This window comes from Ziziphus jujuba, chromosome 9 (assembly GCF_031755915.1).
Source record: "Ziziphus jujuba cultivar Dongzao chromosome 9, ASM3175591v1".
In the NCBI taxonomy this organism is placed as follows: domain Eukaryota; kingdom Viridiplantae; phylum Streptophyta; class Magnoliopsida; order Rosales; family Rhamnaceae; genus Ziziphus; species Ziziphus jujuba.
The window spans coordinates 25,728,203-25,754,209 of record NC_083387.1 but is presented as its reverse complement, the minus strand read 5'-3'; the positions used below and the strand labels follow the sequence as shown (position 1 = coordinate 25,754,209).

The following is a 26,007-nucleotide window of genomic DNA, read 5'->3' as shown; positions in this document are numbered from 1 at the left end:
GTTAGATAGGTTTTCGGTGTAGAGTCGGGTCATATTGGCCCAGAGCCCACTGTCCGCGATTAACAAAATAATAATAATTTTAATATTTTATTTCTGTTCCCGCCTAAATACATCCACAGCGGCTCTACTTTTCTGAATCTTCTCCATCATCTTCATCATTTTTTTTTTTCTCAATCAGACCTCGCAAGATGAAGAAGGAAGATCCTGATCCAGTCAAAGCTTTCGCGACATTTCTAATACGCCGTCGTTCCGAAGAACTCCACTCCATCACTCTCTCTCCCGATACCAAGCTCCATTACCCTCTTTATGTCGAGTACTTACTTCCCCCAATTCAACTCAATTTCTTTATTTTATTTTATTTTATTTATTTTGTCTCATTAATCTCTAAAAATCTCTAATTTTTTTTTAAAAATTATTTATTATTGCTGTTTGTCAGTTTCGCAGAGCTAATGGATGATAATCCTGGGCTCGCTCGCCTCGTTTTCTCACAACCCATCCAGTATTTGCAGCTTTTCGACCAGGCAGCCGTTTGGGCTCATGTATGTATATTGCTGAATTTTGTTCATTGCCTCAAACATTGTAATCCATAGGTGGTTTTGGTTCGTGAAAACAATGGTTTTTGAGTTGATGAATTTTGATGTGGGTATGTTTTCTGGTTTTTGCAGAAAGTGATATTGGAGGATTTGAAAGGTTCCAACCAAGGGATTAAGAAGGAATTCATTCATGTTAGGATCGATATCGGCGGTTCCCCACTTGAATGCCCAGGTATGCTGCGGCTTCTTCTTCTTATTCTTCTATTTGAGATTGCTTAATGTATTCTGTTGTTTCAAATGTGTAAATTCTTATTCTGTTCTGTATTTGTGATTGTTGAATGTATCTTTGCTGCGAATTAGAGACTTTTCCTCGAATCGGAAGTGTGAGAGTTAAGCATCGTGGGATTCTTCTCACACTTAAAGGGACAGTAATCCGGTCTGGCGCCATAAAAATGTATGAAGGAGAGAGGTGGTATATGTGCCAGAAATGTCAGCACAAGTAGGTTTTTGTTCTGAGCTGCTAATCACTTTACTGTAGTACACACAGCCTTGCACATGTATTTCTCATATGAACTCTCCTATATTGCTTGCTATGGAAAACTGGTAATTTGTAAGTTTGAGTAAAATGGTCCAATCTATCTTATTATTATTATTATTTTTTTTTTTTTTTTGCCTGCTGTGGATTTGCGTAAAGGAAGAGAAGAGTTACTAATGTAGCTGTAAATGGGATAAATCAGACAGTTAGATTCTATATTATTAAACAACCAACCGTGGTATAAATAATGTTAACCTCGATTAAGGCTTGTTAGTAGGTCGGTTTGGAACAGTGGGACAGAAGCATTATTCCTTCAATTACTCGATCTCCATAATTGATATAAAATAAATAAAAAATAAATAATCTATGAAAGAAAAGATTGATACCACGTAAGTTGCATAAGGTTTTGAAAGCTCTTGGAGTATTTTTCAATCATGAAGTAACATTAATAATACCCTCCTTGAATACTTATGTTGCAATAAATGTACGTGTTTATTTTTAATAATGTGATTCATAAAATGAGCCCATTAAATCATGTTGTTTCATAGTCCCATGTGCTTACTCATGTTCCAAGCTCTTCTTATTCTCCACAATAGTAATCTAATGCAAAACCTTTCTATCGAAGAAGCCATTGAGAATTTTAGGCTTGCAAACCAGGAACTTGGAAATCAATGTTAGTGCAGAATTCCAACTTGTGATAGAATGTATTTTAGGAAAGCTGTATTTTAGTAAAATTCCTATTCTGATACTAGTTAAGTTACTTCCAATCCCAATAGCTTAAGTTGATGCAAATAGACCAACTATGCATGTCAGCCAACTCAAAAACACTTAACACTATTAGCAATTACTGATGAAGTCATTTCGTTTATTATAAAAAGGGAAAATTTGTTTCATCTCTCTTGTGATATATTTCTTTTCTTACTCTGACAAAAAATTTGTATTTCCTGATTTAATGGGAGATAAAGATTTTATGCCAGCTGTATTTTGCGATGTGTATCTTACAGATTCTTTGCTATGTGTGTCTGCAGATTCCTAATTTTTCCAGAGATAGAGACCAGAAACTCCATAAAACTACCATCCCATTGCCCTTCTCAGGTATATTGTCTGCTAACATAGGTTGTGTCAAACCATTAGTTTCTTATCTATTAAAGCCAGAGATTTTGAACCTGGTATCGATGAAGTAGTTAACATAACATGGCTACATGTATAACAGTTTAAAAGTGTCATATACACATCTACTGATCTTAACTTGAGAAATTTTATGATTTTTAGAACCATTAAGTTCAAATATTGCCAGCAATAAAGAACATTAGCTTAGATTTTACGAATGAAATTTCAATTTTATAAGTGCATTTAGGTTAGTACTCAGTAGTCGAAGGATGAGAGTTTTACTCATTATTTTGTTTTTGAGTCTGCATCTTTTGAATCCTGAAGTTATGCAATAAGATATTTATTCGCTTTATGGTGTAATAATACAAAGTGTCCTTTCAGAGTTTAGTGACCGATATAATGTTTCTGATGGCAGAGTTCTAAACCCTGTGGAGGAACAAAGTTCAAATATTTAGAAGGTTCTATAATATGCCATGATTATCAGGAAATCAAAATCCAAGAGAGTACACGTTTACTGGGTGTTGGAGCCATTCCTCGTTCAATCGCTGTCATTCTAAAAGATGATCTTGTCGATATTGTTAAAGCTGGAGGTACCACATGTGGGAGCTTGGGTTTTCAATTCTCTTGAATTAACCTCCTTACATACTGACTCTCATAGTAATTTTATAGTGAAGCATTTGATTATGAATTTTAGCTGAATGGTCAAATCTACTCCTTTAGTTATTGAATCATGCAAGTTAAGATGGCCATTTATTGCTGAATAAAATAAGATTCAAATTTGTTTCTAAAACTTGAAGCGGAATTTCTGTTGGGCGTCACTAGAGGGTTGTTAAATTTTCTGTTAATTCTACTTTAAATTCCTTAGATAAGTTTTTTTATTATAAATTTGAACTGCACCTCTTTTTTTATTTTTATTTTATTTTGTCATTTTAATGGTAGTAGTAGTTTAAATGTTGGGCAGATGACGTTGTAGTTACTGGAATCTTAACTGCAAAATGGTCTCCTGATGTAAAAGATGTCCGCTGTGACCTTGATCCAGTATTGATTGCAAATAATGTGAGGTAATAGTACCCCATGAACATTGCTGAATCCTATTTCAATCTGTCAAGGTCGTATATAGATAATTCTGTTATTTGCATTTTATACTTGAAACTTGATTTCATGCCCTAAAAGGGAATTATAGTTTGCAAGGAGTGGTTCAAAACCAGTTATGAATTCTTTAAACTATAATCTTTAGGGGTAATCACTATGTAAGTGGACCAAGTTGTGATAAGTTACCAGCAATCCCAAAAGATTAAGCTTCCACCATACTTGGAGGCCCATCAAATAATCAAATAGAAAGTGAGACTTATGTTGTCATAAAGGAAGGTTAGCAGGAACTGCTCATAAGACCTTTGAAATTTGCTAAGTAATTCTTCTTATTGATTGATTTAACAGTCAACATCCTTCTCCTCTCCCTATCACAAAAAAGAAGAACAATAAAAAATGATTTTTTAAAATTGAGTTTTGACTCGTTGGGATAAGCAGAAATTGAGTACTTTCAGCATATAAGTAACAAATTTTAGTCAACTATGTTCAAGTATATGGACTAGCAAAATGGTTTGTCTTGCCTATTCATTCCTATAGTCTTTCTTTTTTGTATTATTGACGTATACCTTTTTCATATATAGGAGAACTAATGAGCTGAAATCAGCCATTGACATTCCTGATGATGTTATTACACAATTCAAGCAATTCTGGTCGAGCTTCAGAGATACCCCTTTGGAAGGTGGATTATTGCTTCATGCACGTTGTTTTCACGAGTAATATTATTCCCAACGATGATGAAGAATAATTCGATATTGATTATTTTCCACTAAGTTGTCACTCATGAAATATTTTGCTTCGAGTTTCAGAATCCTTTTGTCAGTAAAATCCAATGTATTTTGAAATTTGTTTAGGGAGAAATGCCATCCTGCGAGGTATTTGCCCTCAAGTTTTTGGGCTCTTCACTGTAAAGCTTGCAGGTACATACTTGTTTGTATTCATGTATCATGTTTATTTGTGAAATTCATAATCAGTTATAATAAACATTTCATCCAAATTTTTTCATTTTCTTTCCAGAATATAGTTCTCATAATCAATTCCGGTTAAATTGATAACATTCATTGTTTGTTTGTTTAAATTAGTTGCACTAACACTTATTGGAGGTGTGCAACATGTTGATGCTTCTGGGACAAAGGTACGAGGAGAATCTCATTTACTTCTTGTTGATGATCCAGGTGAGTCTCGATAAAATAGTTTCTTATTACTTAGGATCATAAAACCTGCAAATAGATAATAACTCTACAACTTATTTTGCATAATTGGATGCTTAACAAAAATATAAGAAACGATAGAATCACAAATTCTTAACCATGAACAGAAAACCATCAACAATAATAACTTAGACTCAAAAGGAGTATAATTAAGTTGAAAAGAAAAATATATTGTCGGATATCTACTGATGAGTCTAAAAAGCTTTATATAGATGAGAGAAATTGCAAGTGAACATTAAAAAGATTGTGGTTGATAGAATTAGAAATGAATTATTATGGTTGTTCCAAAAAAAATATATTGTTCTGGTCCTTGCGATTGGAAAGAAATGCTAGGATTTTTTAAGATAATACTCAAGATGTAAAGATTTTATTGGATATTGTTAAGTTTTGGGCTTCTTTGTGGACATCTTCTTCAAAGGAGTTTAGGCATATCCCAATTTCTTTAGTTTTGGGGAATTGGAATTTGGAAGGAAATGATACAGTAATTAAAAAAAAAAAGGGAAATAAAAAAAAAAAAAAAAGCCATTTTATTGATTAGTAACTAATGAATAAATTTTTCTTATTCTAATTTTTTTATTGTCTATGAATATTAGATGTTTTAGAAATTGTTTTTAATAATTTTATTATTCCCCCACCATGAAAATTCTTGCTTTGCCACTGCAAACCATTCCATAGTTGATTATAATTTTAACCTAGACTCCCATTCTTATGATTGTTGGGTGTCAGTGCAATTAATCATGGTAGATGCGCATTTCCATATATGTGTTATACATGCTAAAGTCTTGTCTAATTTGGAGATTTTTTAGGCACTGGGAAGTCTCAGTTTCTGAAATTTGCTGCTAAGTTAAGCAACCGATCTGTTATTACTACTGGCTTAGGAAGCACAAGCGCTGGATTAACTGTCACTGCAGTGAAGGATGGAGGTAGGTTTTCATTTCTCTATTTGTATCTTTAAGTAAGTTAGAATTCTGTCTGTAGTTGCAATAAGTTTGTTACCGCACCACTTTCATCTCTACTGAAAGTTTTTGGATGCAGGCTAATTTTTCATCTCTCTTTACTGTACTTGTTTGGGGAAGAAATGGGTAGTAATCATCTGTGCAAAATATAAGATACTTGATCATAACTAAGGGCATTTGTCTTGTAAATGCTTCTACTGAAGAGTTGTACTTGTTTGGATGATCATACGAACATGATACATACTCCTCTACCATGGCTATCCATGCCTTTAACCCTCTTATTGCACTAATACAATATTGGAGTAACAACATTCTCATGGTTGACATGGACCACAAGATCAAAAGCACAGCTAACACTGAATTTGAGGTTTAAAGTTTTCTAATTTCATCTTCTTTATTTATGTATGTATATAATTTTTTTTTTCCTACTAGTACATTCAATTTGAGCCTTATCAAGACCTCAATCAAGTGCCATTTTATCAATTTATCCTATTCCTTTTTTAGAACCAAAATATACTCCATCAATTTGACCTAAAAAATCTCAACAGATTGGATAGGCTAGAATAGCACGTCAAATTTTCAAGTTTACTTGTTAATTCCATTTTAGCTGTCTTCTACTTTATCCATGAACAATCATCTTTCCTTATATTAGTGTCTGATTTTCATTATATCCTTACTCTAGCTTCCAAAGACATTCAGCTGTGCTGCTCCTAAAAAATTCCAGATTTGTTTTAACCACAACGTCAAGCCATGGCTATCTTAAAAATAATCAAATTTGATTCTTATTAAGTCCTTCATTCCAAAATATTTAGTTATTAAGGAGTATGTACAACTTTTTCAAACCAATCCAACACTTCCCCTCACATGTAGGTCCTTCAAAAATTGAACCGGTGTTCTAAATGGGTCACCTCCAAGGGGATTGTATTTGTTCTGAACTAGACTTTCTCTTAGAAACGTTAGAAGGGTGTATTTAGCTATAGGTAATTTGTTTCTGCACAATGAACTCATAACTTGCTTCTAGCCTTGCACCAAGTCAAGGCCTTCACGTGCTCATATATGATAACGAGGGGGAAAGTACATTTATTATGCAAAAGACACTTAACTTTGCTTCTGACATACACAGGTTGTAGTTTTTCTCTATCAAAGTAATTAGCTAGTAGAAAATCCAGGAGGGCTTTGGTCCTTTGAGATCCTTGGAGTGTATATATTCTTTCTTTCAATGAATCATAAGTTGAGAGAACTCCTATTAAACCATCTTGAAATTGACTGCTTTATGCTGTTTGGGGTCTATGACCAATATTGAGGGTCTAAGCCACATTTGGGGCACATACCTGGGGGCCTCCTTCTTATGGTTAATGTAGAAACATGTAGCAATTCCATTTCATAATTAGCATGCCAAAATAGAAAAATTTAGATGAATGTTTTGCATTTCATTTGGCCATAGATGACCTTACTTGATATGCTCTTCTAAAGTCTCTCTTAAAACATATTATCTTGTATTCTTCAAATATAAAACATTATCTGGCATCTATGGTTTATTTTCCACCTATTGTTATATACAATATATATTTTTAATTCAATGTTAATTTACATGGATTAATCAACATGACGGCTGTAGGAGAATGGATGTTGGAAGCTGGGGCTCTTGTTTTAGCCGATGGAGGGCTTTGTTGCATAGATGAATTTGATAGGTACAATGTTTGAATTCCTTATGTTTCATTTCTAGACTCTCTTATATTCAATTTACCATACATAATCTGTGTTTATTACATTGCCATGCCATGATGTTCTTTTTATTTACTATTTCAACATTATTCATATTGTCGCTGCTTCATTTTTAGCCTCATCATTATTATACTTTACTACTACATTGGAGATGGTTATGCGTAATTTGGTGAGTATTTTGTGTTAAAATGATGTGATTGACCTAAGAGAAACACAGGTGGTTGTAGGAGAAATATCAGTCATTTTAACCTTTTACAAATGATCTAATACTTTGATCATGATCTCATCGAAGCCAAACTAATGTTCTTTACTGAAACATCTTTTAATAAAGTTCAAATGCTACCATTGTGAATCTGGTCAGAACCCAAAAAATAAACATTATCTTTCTCTTGCAATGTTAAATGTGGCATTTGGATCTTCTTAGCCAAAGCTTTAAATACTATATCTAGAAATCATGTTTTAAAACTTTTGCATTGAATGCATGAATCTCTTCTTTCCACTGAATCTAAATTAAAATTCTCTAATTGCATCTTCAATGATGATGTGTCTATCCTCACTACTTTCTTTTGTCACTAATGAGGAACATGAGTCTTTAGGCAATGTGGAAAATCTGGGATAAATCAACACATAAAAACAAGATAATGTTACTTTTACTTGACAGCATGAGAGAACACGATAGGGCAACCATACACGAAGCAATGGAGCAGCAGACCATAAGTGTTGCCAAGGTAGCTTTTCTCTTGTTTTTTGTGACGAACAAAACTGCAGTCTGTTATTTGCACTTAAACTGGAGAATGATTACTATCCTTATAGAAGTGTATCAATGTTGCCGTTACAATTCTGCAAAGGGTTGCTTTGGAATATTCAACTCCTTACTAGATTTTTTTTTTTCCATTTCTTGATTCTTGTAACTGGAGCTGTATGAAAAGTTCAAGGTCTAATGATTGAAAGCATAATTATAAAAAATGTTTAGGGTTCATTCAGCGATCCATATGAGTGGGGCTAGGTGACACATATTGTGGTTTTTTCTGGTATTCTGACCTGTACTCAATCCCCACACCTTATTTTAGTTCTTCACAACGGGTTGCAAGGCTAGTGCCTCCAGGGGAGCAGAAGGGCGGTATGTTTGAAGAGTTATAATGGGTTTGATTGTCTGGTTCAACACAAGCAGTCTGGTGGGTGGTTAGAATGGGAGGGGCCAGTATATGAAATCTAGTCTTCAGTGTAACTTGGGAACTGAATGGAGTTTAGTGTCTTCACGTTGTTGGACTAAGCTTTATAGAACTTAGGGTGAAAGCTGTCCTCAGAGGAGGCATGGGCCACTGACCTTGGTGCTTTCAGTAGGGGACCAAGGCATACTAGGTTGCGCATAAAATATCCCTGCTAGGTTGCATTGAACAGTAATTAGGGAAATTGTGACGGCTAGTTTTCTATGAGGGGAGGTCTCATTATAATGCTGGCATTATGGGAAGCCCAGCATTTCACACCAGTAAAAGATATTCATCTCTTGTAGAGGACCAAATTCAATTGTAGTGAATATCCTTGACTTATAATGTTCTGTTTGGCCTCAGTTATGATTTCCGGACAGAACTTTTTAAGCTGTAGGCAATTAAAGGGAAAAGACAGACGTAATGGCATTTCAAATTAATTTTAGTGATTATGTGAAGGACCTGTGATATAGGATTTATTGTATTGTTACATGTTATATGCATATCTTTATATTCTTTTATTGCAATGTCCGTGCCATATTATTTGTTTAGTTAATGTATACAATGCCATCTTCATTTCTTTCCATGTCTATACAACTTCTTAAAATTTCTTACTGTGTTTTTGTAAAGTTCTCCCAAACAGAAGTCCAGTTAACATTTTTGTTGATTTGAGTTAATATCTTTATCAATTGATAGCTTGGGAGAAGAATGGATACTGAGGATTTCCTTTTTGTCCCTTTTTTTTCAGGCTGGTCTTGTGACAACTCTAAATACTAGGACAATTGTTTTTGGTGCCACAAATCCCAAGGGACATTATGATCCTGATCAATGTATTACTCAGCCAGTGGATATAGTAATTGGATTTATTTTTTTCAGTACGCTTGCTAGATTTTGAAAGTTCCAAGTTGTGAGTGAAGATTATTAAATTTATTTTCTTATATTAGTGGCTAAGGGGAATATATAAATATGTAATAGTAACCTTGTTAAGAGTTTAAGCAGTACAATATACAAATAGAAACAAAAGGTAGCAGGATTTGAACAGAAGACCATTTAGACAATTATACACGGATACCTGTTAAGTTATTTAATCCCAAATGTTTAATATGTTAAGTGTATGCAACTCAAGATACCACAATGGACAATTAAAACTTCTAATTTTTCAGCCTTTCAGGTGGTTGTGTTTGGTTTTCGCTTGTTTCTTTTCCCTGATTTTCATCTTTGTTCTTTTTTTGTAGCCTTGTCTGTCAATACTGCACTTTCTGGACCGTTATTGAGCAGATTTGATATTGTCCTCGTCCTTTTGGATACAAAGAATCCTGAATGGGATAGAGTTGTGTCATCTCACATTCTTTCTGAGGTATTCCAGTCCTAAAGTCATGGAGATGGCATCCTGTTGTTTGCTTAAAGATCATTGATGTACCTAGGTCACAATTCTGTTACTAAAATACTTTTCAGGGAGAACCAGATGAAGATGAACAGGCTGGAGACTTATCAGACATCTGGCCCTTTTCCATGCTTCGGAGGTCAAATAATTTCCTAGCACTAAAACCTTTCTATACCTTTAATGCAATACTGCTAGCTCAATATATACTTGATTGAATTCTGACCAATCAGCTTTTAACTTATACTAGTTCTCCATTGTACGTTTATTTATTTACTTATTTGTATTTTATGTATTCTAAGTTAAGGTTGGGAAATTTTGATGAATACGCTAACTGATCCATATAATAATTCTAAGTATATAAAGCATACCGTAGACGTGTCACACTAATTTCAGTTTGGTTTTCTGCTTGTTTTTGACAAGGGATCTTTTAGAAAATATATCTTAAACCAGAAACTAGTTAAATAAATTGTGCTAATGCACATGGTTGTAGCCATTATTATTAGCCACTACAAGACAAGTCAAAGCTTAAGATCTATTAAATTTCTCCCTATGAAATTAGCATTGCAGTGCCTCTAGATACTGTAATGTCGCAAATTTTATTTGCAACCATATTTTATATTATTATTTACTATTTTGTTAGATATATGTTTAGGCCCACTTATTGTCTTAGCTCTGGGATTTAACAGTAACTTAACAGAGTATTGGAGCATAATTGTCTAATTGATGTTCAAATCCTGTCAAACTATATTTGTATTAGTTAATTATGCTACCTGTGGGTCCCAATTAGGCCTGTTGGTAAGGGATATTAAATATCTATTATCTTAGCTTTGTGTAAATAGTTGGATTCACCTCCTAATAATTTTAAGCTCTCACATTAATACTAACCGAACAGATTTTAAAGTTTACATATTTCTGCTTTAAGAGGAAGCATGAGTGTCAAGTTGCTGAGTGCACCTTTCAGGTACATTCACTTTGTTAAAGGATACTTTAGGCCTGTCCTTACTAAGGAGGCTGAAAAAGTTATCTCAAGCTATTATCAATTACAAAGAAGATCGGCAACGCAGAATGCAGGTACTTACTAAACAAAATTTATTTCCTAAATATTCCTATCATTATTCTCTATCCATTTAAAAACAAAAATTGTTGTGATTCAGCTAGGACGACTGTGCGCATGCTTGAAAGTTTGATACGCCTAGCTCAGGGTATGTCAAACTCAGTCAATAGAAAAATCATATTAAAACCCAGTTTTGCTCCATAAGATTATAACTTTCTTAATATTGTAGCACATGCAAGACTAATGTTCAGAAATGAGGTCACTCGGTTAGATGCCATTACAGCCATTTTATGCATTGAATCATCCATGACTACCTCAGCCATCGTGGACAGCATTGGCAATGCCCTGCACTCAAATTTCACTGAAAACCCTGATATGGAATGTATCCTTCCCAATTAATTGTCTGCGTTTCTTTTTCCTTACCAGTTATTTTTATTTTTCTGCATCTTCCTTTCTCTAATTTTTGTCCATGCTTAGTCATATAGACATGCATATGACCATGGATGTGGATCTGAATGTGCATAAATGCATGCAAACATGCCAAAATTTAGGGAGTATGGGTATGATGTGTATTAGCTGGAATAATTATTCAACCCCGTTTGCATTGCGGTGGCCCTTTGACACTGTTCCTATCTGACTATGCTAGGGGCTTTGTGTTATGTGTGTGTGTGTTTTTTGTATTTTTTTCTTTTTCCCCGTTATTCTTCTTTCATAGAGGTGTTTGATCTAGAAATTTTGTTTAATTTCCTGAATTTTATATCAACATCAATTACATTTTTAAAGATTTCTGCATGCATAATATTCTATGCCACATTTGCCTTTTGACTATCTTAATGACTCAATCATTAGACACAAAGCAAGAGAATCTGATCCTTGAAAGGTTAGGATCCTTCAATGAATTCCCTGAAGGTACGGAAAGCTTGAACAGATAAGATTGAATGGAAATCAAAGGCAGATCAACGATAAGGTCACACCAGGAAACTTACATGACCACGATGCATAGTCTAACACGACCGTATTTTGGAATGGGAAATGGGAAAATTTCTTTCCCACTCATGAATGAGGCTAATATACTGGTTGATTTTGCAGCAGTTTTGTATGTTAACAGAAATCTTGCATGATATTTTGTTTTGTAAAATTATAAGACGCTGAAAAAATTTTAAATTAAAACGCTCTTATGAAGAATTGTTATATTGAAAGTCTACGAATACAATCACATTTCTAAATATGTTTATTAATGTAATTGTAAAATGTTCTCCCCAATATTGCATTGCTTTCAGGAAAGTAGAAGTGAATCTTTTCAGCTTCCTGTTCCATTCAACTTGGACTGAAAGCCAAGGGCCTGTTCGGTATTCATTTTATTTTTTTGCTTTCTTTTTCTTTTTCATTTCTGAAAAATCGAAAATAGAACTATTAACATGCTTGATAAGTATAATTTTGTCTAAATAAAGAAGTTTAAAAAATAATCTCAAATATTAAAATATTTCACCTATACCATCATTCGAGATTGAACATGCTAATATAAGAGTCCTATCTCATACACGTCAATAATAGTGGCTATCTAGATCACAATCGTATATCACAAAAAAATAAATAAATAAGTAATAATTGTATATCATAATTAATTCATTCCTGTTAGCAGCTATAATATTGATATGGACATATACATCACTGAGGCTGCAGTTCTTTTGGAATCTTTAGCCCTGCTAGCAGGTCAGTTTAATGAACAAGAAGCTACTCAGTACTGCTATTCTAAATGAAACATTTTCTATCTGGAACTAAATTCTCATTGAATTAAAAATATACATTGATCTAGTTATTGCTAAAAGTAGTTATTGCTAAAAGGCTTAAAACTAATCAAATAGCAAGGAAGGTTAATCACGCCTAAATGAAACATTTTCTATCTGGAACTAAATTCTCATTGAATTAAAAATATACATTGATCTAGTTATTGCTAAAAGGCTTAAAACTAATCAAATAGCAAGGAAGGTTAATCACGCCTTATGCGTGGATTATCATTTACCATCATTAAACATGAAATGATTGATTTTGTGGATGCCAATATCAGATATGGGTTCGATTGGCTGATCTTCTCCTCCCGGCGAAAGCATAAAAGCCAAGGGTTCTCTACTGAATTCATCTGCAAAGAAGGTTTTACAAAACTTATTATTACAATGAGCAGAACCAAAATTAAGAAAATAATATAAAGAATATTAATACTATTATAATTGCTCAAACTATTATGCAATAAAAAAGTTTCAAGCTTTTAGCAAGGCAAGGAACTTCCTAAACTCCAAAGCATATTTCTGAGAAGAGAATTTGAGACTCACCGAACATTGTATTTAAAGAAGTAGGAGGAGGAGTGGACATAAAGTTGAGGCCAATGTAAAATCCCAATGCTAATACAATTGCCATAATAGTGTAGGTTGGCACTGCCAGTGCCCAATACCTGAAAAGGCAAAAGGGTAAACATACATCTTACTAATACTTGTGCACTTCAATGACAAGTACTCAAAAGGAATATCCTCAGATAATCAATAACTTAAAAGATTTTCAAAATAGGTAGCCTTGGAAATTTTATTTTATTTTATTTTATTTTTTATTTATTTTTTATTTTTTTATTTTTTTTGCAAAACGTGTCTTTAAGTTTAGACTTAGACAGCTCAAACATTTTTATCTTTTTTAAAGCTGTTACATATTCTGAAATAAATTCATAGAAAAGCAGCATCCTCATCATTTTCTTCAAAAAGTATTTATTCATATTGCATAACCATAGTTGACTTTCTTGTTGAAATTTTTGACCATTAAATTTGGAGGAAATACAAAACCAAAAAGTTTCTCACTACAAAAAGTAGAACCTAATAATAGCTAAGATTGTTCTTTTCTTTTTCCTCTTTTTTAATATTATCTATTGAACTTGTTCATAAAACCAAGCTTCTTATCATTTTTGTCAAAATTTATTCATCATCAACACAGCAAGTTAGCCCATCTCTACTTATTTTCTTGATATAGTTTCAGAAGATTCCATCATTCAATCCAAACAAAAGGAAATTTTAGCTATATAATTTTTCTCTCCCCAAAACACTGAACCTCAAAACAGCTACAATATTTTCTTTGCATGTTTGATTTATTTGAATATAATCACCAAAAGCCACTTCCTCTGGACTTTTGTCATAACTTTTATTATGCACATAGTCAACTTCCTCAGGGATGTTTCTGGAGAGACCATAATTCAACTAATTTTAGAAAGGATTCGCCACACTGTTTCTGGAGACTCAATTGGACTTACACACCTTATGTGAGTCTGAAATTAGCTGACTCGCATCAAGATTTGCTGATAATTTTATTTTTCAAAGGTTTTGTACATGAGAAAATGAAATAGATTTTTCTTTCAATAAGTTTCCTTAAAACGTAAAACACTTAAGCCACACCAGATACAGAAATCGTAGAAACAAACCAGACTGACCAGCCAGGATAGTAAATATCTAAATAGCTTCTAAAAAACTCCATTACTAACTAATTTGGAAGGACCATTTGCCATATAGTTCTCTCAACGTGAAAAAATTGAACCTTAATTTGATTAGCACATCCTTTGTGAGCCCAAACTAACTGAACAACATCAAAGTGCGAATGGTCTTTTTCTTTCAACCAAATGGTTTTTATTTATTTATTTTTTTTTTAAATTGAAAAAAAAAACACTAAATAAATCTTACTGCATGTTCAATAAACCATAAATTACTTATAGCAGAAGTATATCAAAGTTCACCAGATGCACATATCATAGAAATTAGCTGACCTGCTAGGATAGTAAGAGATCCCAATAGAATGTAGCCAAGACTCTGGAACGTATGCCCATACCAAAAATACAGCTGCTAAGAGGTAGTAATTAAACCATATGAGAACTCAAGAACCCAGTGCCTTAGCAAGTTCATAGCAATGTACAATACAACAGTGTATTCTTAAAAAACCTCACCACATATAAAGATGCATGTACTTTTGTGTAGTCACATACAATAATTAAATGCATTATCAAATATTATATATACATGCACATATAATTGACACTGAGGTCCAAGCAACATCATACAAATAGGCTCACGCATTTTTCATGAGTATATTAAAAGTTTAATATCCAAATTAGCAAAATATATGTTCTCAAACAACAACAACAACAACAACAACCAAAAAAAAAAAAAAACCCAATTATTGTTTCAAAAGTTAATACCATAAAATTATCACAGCATTAGAGTATCCACTGCAGTCAAGTATGAGTTCAACTTAACATGCATGATAGATAAAGAGGAAATGTGAAGACCTGTAGCGACAATAGTTGTGATAGACCCTACAAATCCATAAACTTCTGAAGATTTGGGACCATATTCTCCAGACGACCCAAATCCAAATGCCTTGTCATCTGGCTCTTGAAAGGACAACGTTGCTCCCCCCTTCTTCGATACACTAAGAGTTCTTCTGGGGCTGCTAACAGAATAAGAATCTTCCATAACTCAAGCTTTCAAATAATCCAGGACTCTTAACACACTTAATGTTCAACTTATGAAAAGTAAAAGGCTCTCCTGGCTGCAAAGTGACAAAGCATTACAATCTCTGGTCAAAAGTTAGAAACAGCCTGTAAGAGGAGACATTGGAACAAACATCATGAAACTAGAATTTTAATCTGCCAATGAGATAGAAGAAGAGAGATAAAGAGAATAATTATCTATCTCCTAGACATTTTTTTGGAAATGCATACATGGCATATTTTTTTAAAAAAAAAAAAAAACATAAAAACAAAAAACAAAAAAAGGAGTTATTCTGATAAGATTGTTCATTTCATGTAGTTCGTCGTAGGACCGCAAATATTGGGTCCTTATCACATTCCACTTTAGCTGCATCCACTCCACAGGCTGCACTTTTTACATTATAATGTCAATCAAAATAACTAACTATGGGTTTGTATGAGATCATTTGTTGCAACACCTAACCTCCCTCTTTTTCATCTCCTTTACTTAAAAGGATCTAGGCGTTAACAACCAGGTAATAATATATTAGAAATTTGAATGTAATATAAATGTGTCAGACTATAAATGTGAACATTGAATTCCATGCTAAGTATATAAAATTATGCTTAGGGATACATATTATTATATTAGAATTTCAATGTGAAATTAACTAAACATGAATTATTAAGCTACAAATCAAGTTTAAATTGAACTTATCAAAGAAAAACGATTGTTTCAGTTCAAAATAAGACAGTTTAATCGTGTTTACAAAACCATTTACCTGAGAAAATCATCCTTCTGTTGCAATCAAAATATAATACGACAACAAAATAAGTTAGGGAACAATTTCCCACCAAAAAAATAAAAAAAAGTGCATTTCTACACAAATCAAAACAAAAAAGTCGAAATTAGAATCCACAAAAACCATTAAAACAAGCTTCTCAGACTTACCTTCCCAGGCCTCAGCCTCCTCTTGCTTTTCTTCTTTCATTCTACAACTCGTGATGCCATTCGCATTTCAATTTCTTGGCCATTTTGATCCGATAAGATAGCAAAGAACAATTTCAGATACAGATAAACAGATAAACAACTTGAAAAGCAAAGACTCTGAAAGCCCGTTTCTTTTACGATACCTCAGGGGTTTTTTTTTTTTTTTTTTTTTTTTTAACCAAACAGAAAGTTGGGAATAGAACGTGGATCAATCGTAATTGCTTCTGTCACCTGCTCTGCATCTTTGAGGAATAGCGATAATACCACTAACACGAGCGTTTGGGAAATTTTGCTGCCGGAGACCCTTTACTTTTACCCAAATTGCACGGACTGTCTATTTATTTTATTTATTTTCATTAACACATTTAATAATTAGTAAAAGCATTCCATAGTAAGAGCATTTTCATTAACGCATTAAGTCATTAACAAAGTTTTTCTTAAAAAAAATAAAAAATAAAAAAGAGGTCATTAACAAATTTTTTTGGGTCAAAAATAAATCATATTTTTTTATTTTATAGCAAAACTTTTTACGCAAAGGCAACAAAAATAAGAAATAAAGAGAGGATTATGATTAATGGAATAAATATAGTAACTAAATATTTATTACATAAATTTAGTTTTTTTATAATAATTTTTTGAATTTAAAAATAATTATCCTATAGAATAGATATTTCTCTTTTGAAAGAACAACAATTTTTTTTTTAAAATTTCAAAATTTATATTTTTATATTTAAATCTCTAGGAGCTTTAAAATTTAAATTAAAATTATTTTTTTTATCAAATTTCAACATTTTAAAAAAATATATTTATAAAAGTTAAACCTTAATTTTAATTCAATATTTTTATCAAATATATAAATAGAAACTATTGTTCGTTATAAAAATAATTATTCTATATATCAAAAGTACCTAGCTTTTTTATTATTGATTTTCTTATTTGAACTTTTCTATGCATTTAAATAACTATTTTATTTATTGGACAACAAATAATATATGCACTTTCTTAAAAAACAAAAAAGGAGAGAGAGAGAGAGAGAGATGAAATACTGTTTGAATAAAATTAAAACTAAAAATTTTATGCTTCAGTTAATACGAAAAAAATATAATTATCATTATTATTTAAATAAATTATGAGTTCAGAAAATTAAGGAATTTTGAACTAGAAAAAATATGTTTTGAAGGATAGAATGATAAGCTTATAAAAAATGTAATATAATAATAATTTTACTTAATTTTATTGTAAGGTTGTAAGGATGAGATTTTAGGCGTTTAAAAATATAATTACACATTTGATAGATCATTTGTGCAACAATTGATTGGTTGGTGGCATGATAGAACACTTCTCCTTTCGGAAAAATGCTTTCTTTTTTTATTTTTTCCTTTTTTAATTACGTTGTCAAACTTGATAAAGCACTAGAAGTTTAGGACTCTGAAAGAAAGAATAAAATTGTTCAAAAAATATGTTACCCGGCCTGAACCACGGAAGAGATTCACGCCAAAAGTCAAGACTATTATCAGAAATAAATTGTGGCTACAATCTTCTCCTCCGTCTGTCTTTTTTGCTTTTTCTTTCATTCTTTCTCCAAATCCAACAATTCCATTTTTTTCTTTTTTTTTTTCGATATGGAAAATTAAAACTTAAAATGCTCTACAACTATTTCGCAAAATGTCACCAAAAGAAGCAGTGTGACAATCATCTATTTTCTAGCAACTTTAATTTCAAACAAACTAATCAACCCATCCTGAATTGCAGAATTGAGCAAGAAAGCCAATTTGCACAAAATATGAGAGTCTCAAACATTGATCATTGATAGATATGCAACATGACCATGCCATCATTTTTCACAATCTAAGCAGAGGCAGCAGCAAAATAAACCATTCTATGAGGCAAATCATATAGTGAGCTAGGCTCCACTTATTACCTCATAAAGTATAATTAAGTTCAAACTATGTAATTTATAACTTAAATCTAGCTTAAGCTGAAATCAAGCTCAATCATATGAGCAAGCTATGAATATTTTAGGTGTTAGGGTTGAACACAAACTCCCACTCATTCTTGAGTAAAACTGGCAAGTAAAAGCATAAAACAACTATCATCTCAGGTTTGCTTGTCTATGATAATGACAGTGAGCAATGACTAAGAAGAGTTCATAGATTAAAGGATGGGTACAAACAAACCATAAGCCAACACGGCAAGGAACACATGCATTCGATAGTAAGACTATAATAAATAGAAAAATAAAGAAATAAAACATTTAATACAATCTTAAGCATACAAAAATGATATAATACGGAAAACACAACAATATTGATGGAATATTGCATTACAATTGAATAAAAGTATAGAAAGGATATTTTGGAGAAATTAATCTCAATTGAGTAACTTTGCCTGTCATCTTTAAATGACAAACGGCTACATAATTCATCAAAAATAAATAGAAAGGGATATATTTCTAATAAATCAGAACATAATGGTAAATATGTGAAAAAAGAAAAACAGAAAAATGGGGATGTTTATGTAATTACCCTTGTAGAATACAAAATCACAGAATCTATTGTTAATAACTGTATATACCAGAGATTATTCGGCATTAACAATGGTGCAGGATGAGCATGGGTTGTATATTTGTTGGTTGCTTGTGACATTGAAGCAAGAAAAATAGTAGCTTAAATAAAACTGCACTCTACAGGTGCTGTGGTCTAATATTCAGGGACATATTGCCGCAGCTAAACAAAATTACCCACCAAAGAGTACCAGGTTTCTCTATACTGTATGTGCATTATCTGTCAAATTTAGATGAATAATGCCTCAGTGAATACCAAATAAGGGTGCTTATGAAATGAATAATGCAATCTAGATAAAATCAACTCTAATAAACTGGAAAGTGTGCAAAGACTTTCAGACAGAAATTCTACCCACCTATTCAAGTACACTCCTCATTCCCAATGCTATGACAAAGAAAGGTTGTAAACATGTCCCAAAAGGAAAAATTATCCAAAAAGGTTAGACAACATAAAAGAAAAGCTCTTTAGGTAAACAAATTAAACATCAATAACATACAAAACTACATGGTAATAATTTAGAGAAGGTCATATAAAAGAATAGAGCAAAAGGAAAGAGTAAACCATGCACAGTTACCAAAGAAGAAATTGAGGAAATTGTATTTGATAATTTATTTTGTCTTTCACCGAAAAAAATCATTCTTTTTTCAATGAGAAGTTGAGAACCATTGCAACAAGTTGTAAATAAAACAGAAAGAACCTAATATAATTTCAAAACTATAATTTGAAAATTTTCTTTCAGAAAAAGTGATGAGCTCTACTGGGACCTGGAATAGGACATTATACAACAGCAAGGACCACTATTTACTTACAGGAAAATTGGAAATCAATATAGGCCCAAAAATTTCCACCAGAACGATCCAACTACTGCCCAGATGATAGCATTAATAAAAGCCATCACCAAGCCCATTTTGAACACGTCAGGAAGATCTACATAACCAGCTGCAGGGAAAAAAGGGAAATAAAACTTGTCAGTCCAAAATCCCAGAAACCCATTGAGAGAGAGAGAAGGGAAAGCATTGACCAATATAAATTTGATTCTAAGCTTTTGAAGTACCAAAAACTTAGAAATACAGTCCATCATATCAAATTTTGCTAATTTTGACAATAATGTGAGAAAATTGAAAAGGAACCGATCAATAATAATGTTATTTTTCTGAAGAAAAAAATAATGGATCAAAAAATATTATAAAGTCTTTGTAAGATTGACTATGATTTGCTATTTTATTTCAATATTATAATTCCTCCTAAGTTCTTTTCTTTGTCAAATAAGCTTAAATGATCTTTTAGTTGTACCACTTACGATATACACTCATTATATACATGCTATAATTTTATTAAATTTAAGGGGAAAAAAATATTCACTGAAGGACCTGATTTGCAGATAACTGAAGTTTCAGATTAACATTGTTCAAGAGGAAGAAAAGGCTTTCAGGGTCAAATCGACAATATGGTCAAAGTAGAGGGGAGACTTTGTTTTCATAAAAAAAAAAGGTACCAATTTTACATATGACAAGTTAAACGGAAAACAGATAAGTAGTGACATATGGGTAAAGAGGAGCAAACCTCCATAGTATACAGCAGCCTGCCCACTGCTATAATGTGTTATAGCACCAAAAAGATTTGTATTGTAAGCTAAAGCCAATGCTGCCAAAACACCAGGTACCCCAGCTGCCAAGTGCATAGCAAGAAATGCAGAGTATAAGGCACCCACATGACCCGTTTGACTTGCAAACAGGTAGTGGATAAAGAAATAAGCTGCCTGAAGAACACCAAATGCAGCCGGCCAGCTCAGAGAGAAGGATTGAAGTAAGGTGGCAACACAACCAGACATCCAGGTTACAATACCAAGATTTGTCAGTTGCCCAGCCATGCCCACTAGAACAGCAAACCACGCCAAGGTATCCCATGCTGATGTCTCACGTAAGCAATCATCCCAATCAAGGACTCCTAACAAAAGGAGTATAGATAAACCAATCATTGCAGCTACAACACTTGCTACAGCAAGAGCTTCTCTGCAACCATACCAAAAACACATGGTAAATCAGAAATAGAAGAGAAATGGATGTATATTCTTAACAAATAGCATATCTCAAAGATTTTATGAAAGCTGTTGACTATTGTTCATAAGAACATAACAAGCTGATTTGCAACTACTAAGTCATGATTACACCAAAGCTAAAAGCAAATTGATTTGAGAATACTACGATCATGAACTAATCTTTAAAAGAATATAACTAGGGCATGTCAAGGTAAACAAGAAGTAAAATTAATTTCTGAATGGCTCCATTATCTATTCTAGTCACCATGAAGCACACAAAAGCAGAGGTATTTTATGCTTCTGATATATTAAAGTAAATATTATTAAAGGATATGGCAGTTAGCCAATTACTGCTCATGTATCTTCCACAGGACCTTTCTTCCTCTTGCATTCCGGAAGTTAAATACAACTTTTTTATCATGTATATAAATGATGCAAGATGGAAAAAGGGATAGATGCAAGATGGAAACAATCTTTGAAAACTTATCAAAGGAAAGGAAAACCAGATTCTAAGACCTAAACTTTGATTTGGCATGATCAGGGGGTGAAGATGGGCTTATTTGGGACTTTTAAGGATCCAAGTAGTTTTAGTTTAATTAGTTTCTTTATTTAATTAGGGTTTTATTATTATTTTAGTTTCCTTATGTTTTCAGGTGGTTTTATTATTTAGTTTCCTTATTTAATTAGGGTTTCCTATCATTTTAGTTTCCTTATGTTGTTAGGTGGTTTTATTATAAATAGGGTCTTTATAACCCTATGAGACAACGGATGATAATAAGAAAATTTTTCTAGGAAATTCTTTTATCTGATTTTGCATGATGCAAACTAAAATTAGGTGAGATGCTTAGGGATTTTAGGAGTGATTCCTAAAATTGTTCTAGTGTCATATTAGAACCCTATCTTTAATTTTTCTGCTTCTTTTCTACCCTATCTGTACTACATCAACAAAATAATTACATTTCAGACTTGACACATTAAAATGACCTTTTACTTGATATCTTGAGAATACAGCATGGAACCAATATCTGCAAAGACAATTTTAGATGAGAAAATCTTCAAATGATTATATACTTGTGAAATATTTCATGTACACACAAACTCAATGCGTGAAGAACCAAAATACAAAACAAACAAAGGCTCTACACGTTGCATCAACTAGCTCCCATAGTCATCAAACAATTTCAATCAAAATATAATGAGTATTGTTAACAGCTAAGGCATATAGAAGGTACAAAGTAGGCTCTGTCATTTTCTTGATGATTTGCATCTACAAATCCCAAAGAGGGAGAAAAAGAAAATAAAAACTAAGAAAAAATAAAATTATGATGACATGTTGTAATGGAGAAGTTAAATAATAATCGAAGCAAAGAATGCTACATACCCAAAGACCCACAGTGACACTGCAAGAAGCATTGTACCAACCATGATCCATTCATTTCGTGTCACAGGACCCAAAAGCTCCAGTTTCTTGGCAGCCATAGCAGGGGCTTCAGGTGTATCTTTCGTTTCGGGAGGATAAAGCTTGTATAAAACTAGTGGAGTAGCTAGAAGCGAAGCAAAAGCTGGTAAACTGGCAGCCTTGAACCAAGCAATCCAAGGGCTTGAAATTATTACCCCGAGTTCCTCAGCCAATTTAAGGCATAGTAAATTTTGGGCCGCAGCCGTAAGGAAAAGAGCACTAGAGTTACCAGCAGACTGCCACATCATACAAGACAATGCATGTCACAACTGTATCAGATGGCCTTTTTCTTTCTTGATAATCATTACCGTGCTCTAATAAATAAAAAAAATTTAAAAAAAGTAAAAGAATACGGCATCATCTCAAATGCTGAAGAAGAACAAACATATTTAACCCAGCTAAGCAAAAAAGGCAAAATTATAGTGATGACAGTGACAAAATTATAGATGTTTAATAGAAAACTCCATCAGAAACATAATAAAGCTTGTCATAATAACCTAAATCATAAAGAAACTCCATCCATTTTCTATTTTATTCTGGGATGATGTCCACCACCGCCAATATATACCAAAAAAACCTTATATGCTACAATGTAAAATTTATTACCAAATCCTTCAAAGCTAATAATCACATTGAGGAAAGATACAAGTGCAGATATCTGATGATCAGGAAGCATTGTGCCCATCATACATAGATGCCCCAGAATAGTTGACATACCCATAAACCTACAAGATGGACACTCTCTGAATGCTTTACATAATATCTATATACTAGTAAACCTACAACACAGTTTTGAGTAATGTGTCCACCCGCTATCAAAGTCATTATTGAATGTGCACAAACACACTGCCAAAGTAGAAGCCACAAAAGGAACAGACAATAACTTAACCAAGACTATATGTCCCAAGACTTTGGGATTAGGCAAATATGACACCTTCTATGACACTCTAAGAAGGTTCTTTTGACAAGGTGTGAAACTTTTAGCTATCCAGTCACTATAGGAGGACTATGTCAAAGGACTGGAACTTTTGCTTTAACCTAAGAAAATATTCCATAATATGTAAGGTGAGTGAAAATCCACTTTGACACCATCAGATACACCTGCACCCTACACTAACTCAATTCCATGCAACATCATTGATGCTATCAATCCCATCTCATATTGACAATCAAGTCTACCTGATACAAATGGATTCTACATACTTCAGTAAGATCCATTGACTATGGCTCCTTACCACGGATTTATGCCCATTCAAACCTAATAATTCATATCTAGTGGCTGAAGTTATTTTAATGATAAAATAAATCTATATCTAAGCTTACCCTTTACATTATGTCAATTTTGCCTCCCTCTTGAATTTGAAGACATTGAAAATTGCATTATCCATTACACAAATCATCTTTCTTAGACGCTCATCCTGTAAGTTATTAATGAAGCACCTCTTGATAAAGATCTTAAGAGAAAAACCAAGTTTTGAGCAATGTAATCTTCAAAGTTCCATGCTTCAGCATTGAAATAGCGCAACAAGAAATCCCTTGGTCTAACAAGAAGCAAATCACACTATAATTTAGAGAATGTAGTCATCTGCTTAGTTCATCAGCAAATTGAAATCTCTCTGTCTGAACAAGCATTTCAGATTAACTCATTTAAAAAAACTTCAATGTTTGACATGGGAACCACCACTTGCACACTTAAACGGATTCCATCAATGCATATCATACCAAACCAATCTCTGGGGACATTGAAATTCCTACAGTCAACCCCGTTTCAACTGAACCATGCAGAAGTGAAGTGTCCCTAACGTTTAAATAAGATGATTTCCTCTGCAAATAATCTAAAAGTAACGGCTTTTAAGGCTTCCAGACCCCGTTTCAACTGAACCATGCAGAAGTGAAGTGTCCCTAACGTTTAAATAAGATGATTTCCTCTGCAAATAATCTAAAAGTAACGGCTTTTAAGGCTTCCAGAGTGTTAGTATAAAACGTGTTTACCTTGTCACACAACAAACTACCAACTTGTAAAACAAAACCAGAAAAGCAAAATGATAATAAAACTACTCATAAAAAAAACATAGAAAAACAGAGAGAGAATTATAATTCAACAAGCCTTGATAGAAAGAAACATTCATATAAATATATACATACATACATAAATATATAACATATCTAAGTTTCAACAAATTCAATCCAAAAAAGGTACACCAAAAATAGAAAAGAAAAAATAGTAAAAACTAAAACGACCCTTGAGCATGATAATTAAATAATAGCGAGTAAAGAAATATAAGTAACCTGGAACTGGGACTGAATTAGATAAGAACCAATCTTTTTTTTTGAAGGGTCACCCGGTTTACTTCCCGCCGAGAGCGACAACGACTTGATAATCGGCAAGAAGACCCCGCCGGCCCTCGCCGTCGTGCTGGGCATTGCCGGAGCAATCAAAGCCTCGCTGATCGTCAACCCGTAAGACAAACCCAATGTACTCTTCCCCAGCCACTTCACAAAGTAGGTAGCGATTCTATCCCCCAACCCAGTCTTCACGAAGCCACGAGCGAAAAAGAAAGAAATTACAATCAACCAAATCACCTCGTTCGTGAAGGCGCTAAATGCCGTCGTAAAAGAAAGCGTTTTAGTCACTATCGAAGTCGTCAGACCGAGAAAAGCCCAAGCCCCGACCGGCAATGGGCTCAGAACCAGACCAGCAATGGTGGATAAGAAAATGGCAAGCAATTGCCAAGCTTGCGGTGAAACTTCGACGGGTTTGGGGATGAAGAAGCGAACGACGACGCCAATGGCGATGGAGATGATTAATGGGATTGGTTTCGCTCCCTGAAACGGTGATGGGTTCGGAGGGGGATTATTGGTTTGGGATTGTGGTGGTGGTGGTGGTGGGGAAGAAGAAGAAGAAGAAGCTCGAATAGAGAAGTGGGTTTTGCGGGGTTTTGAGAGGGGAGAGAAAAGGATACTGGGTTTGTGGGAAAAGAGTGGTGTGGATGATCGGAGGGTCGGGAAGGAGTGATTAACAGAGCCATGGGGGATGGACGGTGGAGATTTGGAGAAGGGACGAGAGCGATTGTGAAGCAGCAGAGAGGTGCGGGAAGAGAGAGAGAAAGAGGAGGTGGTGGAGAGAGAGTAGTGGAGGGCAGAGCTCTCCATTGTTAGGGAATTGGAGAGAGAAACAGAGTGAATTGAACTGAAATGGAGATCTGCAAGAAGAAGGAGAGCCTTTTTTTTTTCTTTTTTCTTTTTTATCTTTCAAAAGAGGAGCGGAGCTCCCGATGAAGACCAATGAAGAATGCCAAAGTGGGCATGTTGAGGAGGGAATTTAAATCAATCAATGGTTTTTTTTCTTTTTTTTGGCTTTTTTTTTTTTCTGTTTTTGTTTTCTTTATATCCTGTTTGAGGCTTGATTTAGCCGTGCCTATTGTTTTCATGTTTGTTTGTTTGTTTGTTTCCTTTTTTTCTTTTTTTTTTTTTTTTTTTTGGGTGTTTGAGAATTATCAACCATTGTTTTTGGGTTGGAAAGGAGAGCAGGCTTTCTGGCCACATGCACAGCCAGGGCTGTAGACACACATAAAATAAATTAACCATAAATGATAAAAACTCATTCATTATTTTATGCACGGTTTAGTATGTTAAGTTTATTGTTGAATATGTG

General features: G+C 33.4%; 3 protein-coding genes across 11 annotated transcripts; 1 reads left to right on the top strand and 2 right to left on the bottom strand.

Annotated features, from left to right (window-relative positions):
* Positions 1-40: 40 nt before the first annotated feature.
* Positions 41-12,030, top strand: LOC107427615 (probable DNA helicase MCM9). Of its 2 annotated transcripts, XM_016037998.4 has the most exons (20): positions 41-313; positions 437-539; positions 666-765; positions 894-1,032; positions 2,097-2,163; positions 2,594-2,768; positions 3,140-3,239; positions 3,849-3,946; positions 4,119-4,184; positions 4,347-4,439; positions 5,282-5,398; positions 7,050-7,122; positions 7,818-7,884; positions 9,113-9,194; positions 9,600-9,721; positions 9,820-9,887; positions 10,710-10,819; positions 10,903-10,950; positions 11,032-11,184; positions 11,652-12,030. In XM_016037998.4, exons 1-20 carry the CDS (start codon positions 189-191, stop codon positions 11,732-11,734), a joined length of 1,989 nt encoding a protein of 662 aa, XP_015893484.3. In that variant the 5' UTR covers positions 41-188; the 3' UTR covers positions 11,735-12,030. The 2 variants fall into 2 exon arrangements, with proteins under 2 accessions (XP_015893484.3, XP_060667369.1); XM_060811386.1 differs by lacking the exon at positions 41-313 and having other exon boundaries at positions 896-1,032.
* Positions 11,960-16,516, bottom strand: LOC107427617 (phosphatidylinositol N-acetylglucosaminyltransferase subunit P). Of its 5 annotated transcripts, none has more exons than XM_060811388.1 (7): positions 16,435-16,490; positions 16,253-16,326; positions 15,118-15,380; positions 14,599-14,674; positions 13,133-13,251; positions 12,826-12,942; positions 11,960-12,192 (listed from the first exon to the last, which is right to left on the bottom strand). In XM_060811388.1, exons 3-7 carry the CDS (start codon positions 15,302-15,304, stop codon positions 12,161-12,163), a joined length of 531 nt encoding a protein of 176 aa, XP_060667371.1. In that variant the 5' UTR covers positions 15,305-15,380; positions 16,253-16,326; positions 16,435-16,490; the 3' UTR covers positions 11,960-12,160. The 5 variants fall into 5 exon arrangements, with proteins under 5 accessions (XP_060667371.1, XP_060667370.1, XP_048336106.1 ...); XM_060811387.1 differs by having other exon boundaries at positions 15,118-15,429; positions 16,435-16,485; XM_048480149.2 differs by having other exon boundaries at positions 15,118-15,429; positions 16,253-16,516.
* A 2,082-nt stretch (positions 16,517-18,598) lies between these two features.
* On the bottom strand, positions 18,599-25,735 carry LOC107427627 (dicarboxylate transporter 2.1, chloroplastic). 4 transcript variants are annotated; one of them, XM_025077571.3, is made up of 6 exons: positions 24,642-25,735; positions 22,275-22,588; positions 20,419-20,867; positions 19,665-19,794; positions 19,207-19,239; positions 18,599-19,074 (listed from the first exon to the last, which is right to left on the bottom strand). In XM_025077571.3, exons 1-4 carry the CDS (start codon positions 25,503-25,505, stop codon positions 19,679-19,681), a joined length of 1,743 nt encoding a protein of 580 aa, XP_024933339.3. In that variant the 5' UTR covers positions 25,506-25,735; the 3' UTR covers positions 18,599-19,074; positions 19,207-19,239; positions 19,665-19,678. The 4 variants fall into 4 exon arrangements, with proteins under 4 accessions (XP_024933339.3, XP_048336075.2, XP_015893500.3 ...); XM_048480118.2 differs by having other exon boundaries at positions 19,211-19,239; XM_016038014.4 differs by lacking the exon at positions 19,207-19,239.
* Positions 25,736-26,007: the final 272 nt, after the last annotated feature.